This window comes from Arachis hypogaea, chromosome 9 (assembly GCF_003086295.3).
Source record: "Arachis hypogaea cultivar Tifrunner chromosome 9, arahy.Tifrunner.gnm2.J5K5, whole genome shotgun sequence".
NCBI classification, from domain to species: Eukaryota; Viridiplantae; Streptophyta; class Magnoliopsida; order Fabales; family Fabaceae; genus Arachis; species Arachis hypogaea.
Window position 1 is genome coordinate 84,332,135 of NC_092044.1, and position 9,914 is coordinate 84,342,048.

The following is a 9,914-nucleotide window of genomic DNA, read 5'->3' on the forward strand; positions in this document are numbered from 1 at the left end:
TCACCTTCCTTGTCTACTCTCTTTAAAAGTTTCTTTTTTTTTGGTGAAAGTCTACTCTTAAAATTAAAAATAGTGTTTGTTGCTACTTCTTGGAATATATGACACGAATATCATGGGTTCTTGGCCTAGTTTGGTTGATGATTAATTGTATGTAAGCATCTTTTTTTTTCTTTATTGTATGATCATTTTTGTTTGTTTGGTTGATTGCTGGATCATTACTTGTATGTAAGCCATTTTATATGTTGCAGTTGAACTTGATCTTTGCCCTCTAATTCAGGAGATTTAACCATACCTTTAACTCCCATGCTCATCGATTCCTTACAAGAATCTGTTATGATAATTAGTTACTGATTTTCTGGGTTTACTGATTTTGTACTGATTTCTAAATTTTTACTTGTGTTTACTGTATATTTACTGATTTGTTTTTTCATGTTTTATTATAAGATTTCTATCTTTCTGATTTGCTGATTATTGTTGAATTTGTTCTTGATTTTGTTTGTTTAGCCAGTTTAGGTAACGAACAATGGAAGGAGGAGATAATTGCATTCCTTCAGAATTTATGGAGGAGAATAAAACAATGGAAATTGAAGCTGAAAATGTTGCTGATCTTGCAATTGATGCTGCCACAACTCCTGCTGAACCAGAAGCTAATGAAGAAAATTCTGATGAAAAAATGGAGAATCCAGAAGCTGCTCGAACAAGGGGAAAGAAATCGTATGTTTGGCAGCATTTTACTCAACTTCCATTAACTGAGACAAAGGGACTGCACCAAGCTAAATGTAATCATTGCCAGAAAAAATACGGTTGTCATCCTACTAAACATGGCACAAATTCTCTAAATAAGCATTTAAAGAGTGCTCATAAGTGGATATTTACTAAAGCGGGGAAGAAGGGTACACTTCATGGGTACATGCCCAAAATTGAAGAAGAGGATCTATGCAATGCTTTTAAGGGTTATAACTTAGAAGATTGTAAGAAGTCTGTAGCTGAGTTTGTTGTACTTGATGAAATGCCGTTTAAAGTTGTCGAGGGGATTGGGTTTCGTAGGATCTTAAATCGATTTGAGCCAAGATTTATGGTACCATCTAGGATGACAGTCTCAAGAGATTACTTTCAACTTTATTTAGATGAGAAGAAAAGGCTAAAAGAATGGTTGGCAAAATCATGTGCTCGGGTTTGTTTGACAACAGATTGCTGGACATCAAATCAAAACTATACTTATATGAGCTTGACTGCACATTTTGTTGATGAAGAATGGATGTTACAAAAGAGAATTATAAATTTTTGTCAAATTGAGAACCACAAGGGTGACACTGTTGGAAGAGAAATTGAGAAATGCTTGAGAGAGTGGGGAATTGAAAAAGTCTTCACAATCACAGTGGATAATGCAACTTCGAATGATGGAGCTATTACTTATCTTCAAAGGAAATTAGGTGCAAGAGGTGGGTTAGTGTGTGGAGGAAAGTATATGCATGTGAGATGCTGTGCTCATGTTCTTAATTTGGTAGTGAATGAAGGAATTAAAGAGCAACACACTTCAATTGAAAGCATTAGAAATGCTATAAGGTATGTTAGGTCCTCTCCTCAAAGGACTAAAAAATTTAAAGATTGCATTGAGGCTGAATTAATTGAATCTAAAAGTCTTGTGTGCTTGGATGTTCCAACTAGGTGGAATTCTACCTATCTAATGTTGGAACATGCCGAGAAATTTGAAAAAGCTTTTGATAGACTTTATGATCAAGAACCTGATTTTCTTAGATGGTTTGGAGAGGATAGTGGGGGAAAAAAGAAAATTGGTCCACCTACACCCCTTGATTGGCAACATGCTAGGTTATTCATGGATTTTTTGAGAGTTTTCTATGAGATAACGTTGACTTTCTCATCTTCCTTGCATGTTACATCTAACATATGTTTTCATGAAATTGAATCTGTTGCTTCTCAATTAACATCTTGGAGCCACAATCAATCTGATTTGTTAGGAAGTATGGCAAGCTCTATGAAACATAAATATGATAAATATTGGGGACCAGTTGACAAATTTAATCCATTGTTACTTGTTGCTGTTGTATTGGATCCTCGGTACAACTAGATTATCTCTGTTGGTGTTTGGAGGATGTCTATGACAAGGAAATATCTACTAGCATGACTGGTGTTGTTAAACTCACATTAGATACATTGCATAAGTTTTATGAAAAAGAGGTTGTCGATGATAAAGGAAGGGATGATGGTGGAGATTCATCTAGTATTGTATTGGATGACAATATTAAAATCTCAGCTGGTGCCAAGGGCGTTTCTGAAAATCGAGTGAATATGTGGAAAAAACAAAAAAGAGAGAAGGCTAATGCAGATATCAAGTCAGATATGGAGAGATATTTGGCCGAGGATACTGTGGAAGATGAGAATTTTAATATATTGACTTAGTGGAAAGTGAATGCTTCAAAATACAGGATTCTTTCTCTCATAGCCCGCGACATCTTGGGTATTCCGGTTTCAACTGTTGCTTCTGAATCATGCTTCAGCACCGTGGACGTGTGCTTGATGTCTTTCGTAGCTCTTTGTCACCATTAATGGCTGAAGCTTTGATATGCACTCAAAGTTGGTTGTGCCCTTCTAAACAAGACGTTGGAGATCAACAGTTTGATCAATTTGATAACAGTCAGAAGATTGTTGAAGGTACATTTATGATATCTTTAGTATTTGTGACTTATTTATTTCAAGTAATAATCATTTATATGAAAAATGAGTTATTTTATATGTTTTGTAGGTTTCACTAATGCATCCACATCACAAGGAACAAGTTGACAATATTAATGGCTATTGATAGAGGATGATTATTCTTATGTATTGTAAACCTTAACATTTTATTTGTATTGACTTAAATATTATTGTGTTATTTGTATTGACTTTAGACTAATGCATATTATTGTGTTATTTGTATTGACTTAAATATTTAGTGTTATTAGACAATATTAGTATTGGACTATTGATTGTGATGATGCTTTGGTATTGATTGTGATTATGTTTTAATTTTGAAGAAGGATTGGTTATGGCCCGGTTTTCACCTGGTTTAATTGTGGTCCGAAAGACTGTTGATTTCATCGGGTCTAGGACCGGGTCTGGGTCTAATAAATAGACCCGGTTTATATTTTGGGTCGAGTCTGGGTCACCTAAAATCCGGCTTCACCCGCCTCATGTGCACCCCTAATAAGATGAATGATTAGAAATTAGGATTTGATGTATATATTATTGACACGTATTCCGTGACTGCAGGTATCATTATTGAAAGAAAGATATATTGATGTTTTTGTGTGGACATAGAGAAGGGAGGGGAAGGGATGGTTGGGTTTGGTGCCCCACATGTAATGGCCTCTTGGACTCAATGTGTAGAATACTTATTTTAGCCACTTGTTCAATTGGGTCCATATTCCCCATACGGGTTACTCAACCCCCTAACAGGCCTATTACTTTCTCTCACATTTCTACAAATGATTTGTTAGTTAAAGACATAAAGTTAAGCCGACCCACCCCATTTTCAGCCCAATTTTGTACTATGTTCCATTTTCAATTGAAAATAAATAATAGGGTAAAGATTTATTCTATCCCTAATGATTTGGTTAAATCTTAAATTTCATTCTTAGTATATAAAATGTCTTATTTCTGTCTTACATATTTTATTTATTATTTTTATTATTTGGTCAAAATTAAAAATTTATTTTTTAAAAATATTATTTTTCTTCTATTATTATCTTATTTCTCTTATTATTCTGTTATTTTTATTCTCAAATTATTACAATTACTATTATGATCATTATAATTATAATTTTTTTTATTATTTAAAAAAATTTATAATAAAAAAAGACACTTTAAAAAGAAAATTGATCGAATATTTAAAATTTAATAAAATAAAAAATTTAAATAAAAATATGAATGTAAAGGATGAAACTAGAATTTACTCCTCAGTACTTTATCTTAAATAAATAATTAAACATTGAAGGTAGGTGTACCAATATTTCTTTTTCTCCCAGCCGTTTTTTTTTCTGAGCAATAAATAGTTTTCCCCTATGTAAATTCTAAACCAATTTCTTTGAAGACAGTAACATCACAAATATATTAAATTTTTACTTTTCCTATGTATAGCTGAAAATCTTTTATATGCACAAGACTCATAAATAAATGAGTAGTATATCTCAAATAAAATTAATAGACTTGCTTTTATTCCAAGAGTTGAGTGTATCTTAAATAAATAAGTAACATACATTACGTACCTTACAATTTTATATAGCATATGAAGATATTTTATGAGGCAAAATGTTCAAAAGAATATCTGAAGAGACAAGTCCATTCGAGCACACATGTTAATGCTGGAGCCGATTCCTTAAATATCTAAGCATTGGTTAGGTGTTGTTGAGTGCTAACTTAACTTTTATGCTAAATGAATTTATTTTAGGGAAAATTCCACTTCCCTCCCTATGAGATGTTAAAATGACACTCTCTTTCCTCTATTTTATAAATGTACATTCCTCTCTTTTCTAACTTTTAAAAAACTTTCTCTTTAATCCATTTTAAACTTTTTGTGTTAATTTTATCCATTTTTTAAGAAAAAATAAATTATTTTTTGAAAAAAATTCATTAACAAAAGTTTTATTTTTTATCATTAAATTTTACTTACTAAAATACCTTTTAATAAATTATTTTTTATTGATTGAATTGTATTTTTATTAAAATACTTTTAAAAAAATTAATAATTAAATTATTTTTTTCTAAGATATCTATCCTTCAATAATTTTTTAATTATTAAATTATGATTTTACCAAAATTTTTATGAACAATTACTTTTATATTTTACTATTAATTTTTTGATATTAATATATATTATTTTAACATTAAATAAAAAAAATTTACCACTGTTAATATATATAACAATTAATATATATTGATATTGAAAAATAATCTTACTAAAATTTTTTATTTAATGTTAAAATAATATATATAGATATCGAAAAATTAATAGTAAAATATAAAAAAATTGTTAACGAAAATTTTGGTAAAATTATAATTTAATAATTAAAAAATTATTGAAGGATATTTTAAGAAAAAATAATATAATTATTAAATTTTTAAAAAAATACAATTTAATCAATAAAAAATAATTTATTAAAAAATATTTTAGTAAAAGAATATAATAATAAAAAATAAAATTTTTGTTAATGGATATTTTTTTAAAAAATAATTTATTTTTTTCTTAAAAAATAGATAAAGTTAACATTAGTTAACACAAAAAGTTTAAAATAAATTAAAGAGGAGATTTTTTAAAAGTTAGAAGAGATGGGAATATATATTTATAAAATAGAAGGGAGGAGAGTGTCATTTTAACATCTTGTAAAGGAGGGGAGTGGAATTTTCCCTTTATTTTATTACACTCATCCATGATTCTATGATATACAACTATGCAGCCACACTGTAGCAGGGTTTATGCTATGATTCACACGGACAAAACCACACAGTCCCACGTTAGTGTAGGTAGCAACCTTGGAAGGTAGTTCAAATAATAATATGAGTTTAGTTTGGATGTATTAATAATTATATTATCGTGATTTAATCAAATTATTTTTAAGTAGTCAACGAAAGAAATAGCTTTTTTTTTTTTTTTTACTGTAAAAATATATAATTCAATATCTTTACACTAACCCTACGTGCATATATAGAATTATTAGATCCACAATATAATTAATTGTGCAAAATTATCAGGAACTTTGTTAAGGGATATATCCTTAGTGCTGTGCTTACAGCCTGTTGTCTGTACCTAGTTGACAGGGACTCCTTTTTCTCAATTTTTTCACGTGAATGCTAAGAATGTCTTAGCCTGCAACTAGAGCTGGAAATGAGTTAGACTTGAATAAATAAGGCTAACTTTAAACTTGGTTTTAAACTTAATTTATTAATAATCAAATTTATTTGTAAATTTCATCATGTTTAATAATTAATTAAAAGTTTTGTTCTGACCCAATCTAATAAAAGTCAGAAATCTATTTTATGGACTGTAATTCGACGGATCTTCAATCCGTATACGAAGGTGATCCACGTATCATTTCACTCCTGGATGAAAATCTGAATAACTGACAGAAATTTTTAGACGGACGGGCCCAAAATAAAAGGTTTACCCGAGTACAAGATATAAATAGGGAGGAATCTACCTCTCTCTAGAGGTACATCACTTTTATCCTAATTAACCGCCCCATCGTACGGACGCTTACTTTAGTATCAGAGTGTCCTTACATGTGGCCCTACCCGCTAACCCACCGGCAATCGGGATAACACCTCTTATCATAAAGCTCGCGCCCAGGTCCAGATACCCCCCTTTCACTCAATCCGTTGCTTATGACCCAACATCCATTCGGTCTACCACTTTGACAAGCAACCGAACATTGGTACCGTCTGTGGGGAGCATGAAAAGGCAAGTATAAAATGGACTTTTTCCTTCGCTTTTAAATCAGTCATAAAGAGCATTTAATACTCTTGGCATGAATATCGAAACAACACCCCCAAACAACGGTTGGGGACAGCTCACGCGCACTAAAGGCGTGAATCTCGTCAACGGGTCCTGAGCAAAGAAAAACTGCTACTAGGGAAGACGCGAGTAACTCGAACATGCCAACTGTGAGCCTCACGGTTTGCCATGTTGGGGGCATTGTTCGGCCCAGCTCAATAATGGCCGGGGGTCCATCCTACAAAGTACGAACTACCGACCCACGGGTTTTCAACCCGTACACAAAGGTGACCCGCGCGTCACCTCACTCCTGGATGAAGACCTAGATAGCTGGCAGAAACTTTCAAACGGACAGGTCCAAGACAAAGGGCCCACCCGAGTACAAGGTATAAATAGGAAGGGACCTACTCCTCTTCAGAGGTACAACACCTTTATCCTAATTAGTCGTCTCATCGTACGAACGCTTACTTTAGCATCGGAGTATCTCTACAGGTGACTCCACCCGTTGACCCACTAACAATCGGGACAACACCTATTCTCGTAAAGCTCCTGCCAGGTCCAGATATTCCCCTTTCACTCAACCCATTGCTCACGACCCGACATCCATCCGACCCATCATTCTGACGAGCAACTAAACAAGTTTGTAAGTATATTTATTTATATCACAACAAAAATTATTTTTAGTGATAAATTTTTAGTGATAATAACATAATTACTATATATTTTATTTAACTTATATTTTTGCAAAAATTATACGTTCATCGTTATTGTTATATGTTATAACGATAATTATATATTTTTTATGACTATTAAAAAGATCTTTGTTGACAATTGTATAGTTGTAAAAAAAATTTTATAGTGAAAATATATAAGACGAGTAATGTCAAATTGATGATAAACATATTGACAACAAAACTATTTTTGTTGTCGTTAAAAATAAAATAAATAGCTACTAAAAATAAATTTTCTAGTAGTAATAAATTATAAAGTATATATATTATCTAACTATTAGTTATAGTTTATATTCTCTATCAAAATTATATATAAAAAGATTACTATAAAACTTTGTACCAAAACATTAATATAGAGATATGTCAGTTTTTTTCCATAAAAAAACTAATTAAATTTGTCGTCTAATAAAATAATTAAATTATATCACTCATTTAAGTTTTCTAATAAAATAACAAAGATATTACAATTTAGATATGACAAAAATAAAAAATAATGCATACTCATATATTTAATAAATATGAATTATAAATTATATGTGTAAGTGAAGTTATAATTTTTCTTTTATAAATTAAAAGTATATATATATATATATATATATATATATAACTCATGATCTAATAAGTAGAATTTATTGAAATTCATACTCGATTCATTTAATAAGTTGATGATTTGACTCAGTTCTAACCTAGTTGTGACCATCATGTGGGCCTAGTATGTCTTAGTGGTAATACAAGGAAGGGGATTGGAAACATAGTAATTGTGATTGTAGATTTGACTTAGGAAAACGGTTTTTCAGCTTAGGAAAAGAAAAGAATGCCGTTCAAGCAAGAATTTTACATAATGGAACATGAAAGTGTATTTAGATATTAAGTTTGAGGGATACAATTGAAAGTCCACATCAATAGAAAATGACTGATCAGATTTATTAAGATTTTGGGTTAAGATGTGACGATTTATTCACTGTAATAATTACTTGCTTAATTCATTGGTTAAAGTCTTATGTTGATGTGTTATGAGATGACGACTTTGCACTCGTTCTTCTTAATCATAAGATCTTAATTATATTATTGTTCTGGATAATAATGTTCAAGTGCTTTGTTAATGTGGCATATATTTAAAGCCAGACAGTTTCAGGAAGATGAGACAATCTTTTCTTCTCAATTCATCACTATGCCTTCGTGACTTCAAATTTCTGAAGGAAACGTTGGGCAAAGTATATGATTATTATGTTTAATTTCCATGTAATATAAAGTGCAACAAGGGCAAACTTTATGTGACCAAGAATCTACACTTGTTCTATATGCCACATGTAAAAATAATAAAAAATAAAAATAAAGATCACATAACAATGTCATGATAATATGATATGATTTTCTATATACATCTTGAAATAGGGCCAATAACTTCTTGTGATGATGAGTTGTGTCTCTCAACAAGAAGCAAAAAGAATTCAGCACTCCATTTTTGTGTGTCCAAAATAAAAAAACCAAATTAAAACACAAAGCATGTTTTTTGTTTTTTTTTTTTCTTTGTTTAAGCATGAATGACTTTTCCTTGTGGTGGAAATCTGACCCTGAAAACATGTTCCTCCCCTGTGCATTTATCAACCTTAACAACCCAACGGCTCTTGTTACTGTTAGCCCTGCTCATTACTCTGTTTCCTCCACCATACTTAGGACTATTAATCACATTGGATCCAATTCCAAATTTAGTTACCAAAAGTCCTTCACCAATTGGAAGCAATTGAGTAGTCCTTGAACCAAACCAAGAAGACCCGTTGCAACTAAATGCATTGTATCCAACAACAACTACTGTTCCATTGTTATTATTTCCATGCACTTTCTTGAGGATTTCTTCGTGGCTATCAAGGTTGCAATCTATAAGCAGAAAATCAGCTGAATCAAAAGTGTGGTTTACCATTAGTTCTTGTGCTTCTCCAACCATGAATTCGACTCGTTGTGCCGCGGTACCCAATGCGGTTTTGGAGGCTTTTAGATTTTGATGGCTGTTTACAATGCAGATAACTTGGCCGCCGGTTTGGTTTGCAGCGGCCACCAAGGCTAGTGCGGTGGATCCGGCTGCGCCGGCGCAGGCAACGACCATTGTTTGTGCGTTGTTTCCTGCTGCTAGTGCTGATATGAACTCAGCCACGTCTGGTTCCTTCGCCTTTTGACCCTGAAGAGAAAACATCACACAAAATACATTTGAAAAATATTTTTAGTTTTTTATGTTCGAAAAAAAAGAGACTAATTAAGAAGTTTATGGTGATAATTAAGATTGAGATGTATGTCTAATTAAGATGGTTTTGTAGTAATACTAACCATTTTTAAAGTGCTGAGATAGGCCTTAGTGGCATTTTCTGCAGACCAACAAGCCATAGCTGTTCAATTTATAGCTTGTTTTTGGATGAAAGAGAGAATGTTGATTGCGAGACTGCAGATGTGAATGATAGGTCGATTGGCCTTTGGTTATGGTTATTTATATACAATATAGGAATATGAGCAACCAAGGGATCTTGGGGGACCTACGGTGGGTCATGGGATAAACCAACTAGCTACGGAAATAGATAAAGCCTATGTGACTACAACAATAACAATAACAATAACAATTAAGTGAATAACAATAAAGCATCTTTTACTAGGTGGAATTGACTAAATAGATCAAATAATATTATTAAATTTTATAATATATTATA

General features: G+C 31.7%; 1 protein-coding gene across 1 annotated transcript; it reads right to left on the reverse strand.

Moving 5' to 3' along the window:
- Positions 1-8,368: 8,368 nt before the first annotated feature.
- LOC112711135 (uncharacterized) lies at positions 8,369-9,684 on the reverse strand. The gene is made up of 2 exons (XM_025763708.3): positions 9,541-9,684; positions 8,369-9,394 (listed from the first exon to the last, which is right to left on the reverse strand). Exons 1-2 carry the CDS (start codon positions 9,595-9,597, stop codon positions 8,753-8,755), a joined length of 699 nt encoding a protein of 232 aa, XP_025619493.1. The 5' UTR covers positions 9,598-9,684; the 3' UTR covers positions 8,369-8,752.
- Between the last annotated feature and the right edge of the window lie 230 nt (positions 9,685-9,914).

Excerpts from the sequence above, each read along its gene's own strand:
- LOC112711135 (XM_025763708.3), bottom strand. The coding sequence starts at position 9,597 with ATGGCTTGTTGGTCTGCAGAAAATGCCACTAAGGCCTATCTCAGCACT. Across the intron at positions 9,395-9,540 it reads ATCTCAGCACTTTAAAAATG|GGTCAAAAGGCGAAGGAACC; the intron begins GTTAGTATTACT and ends TTTTCTCTTCAG.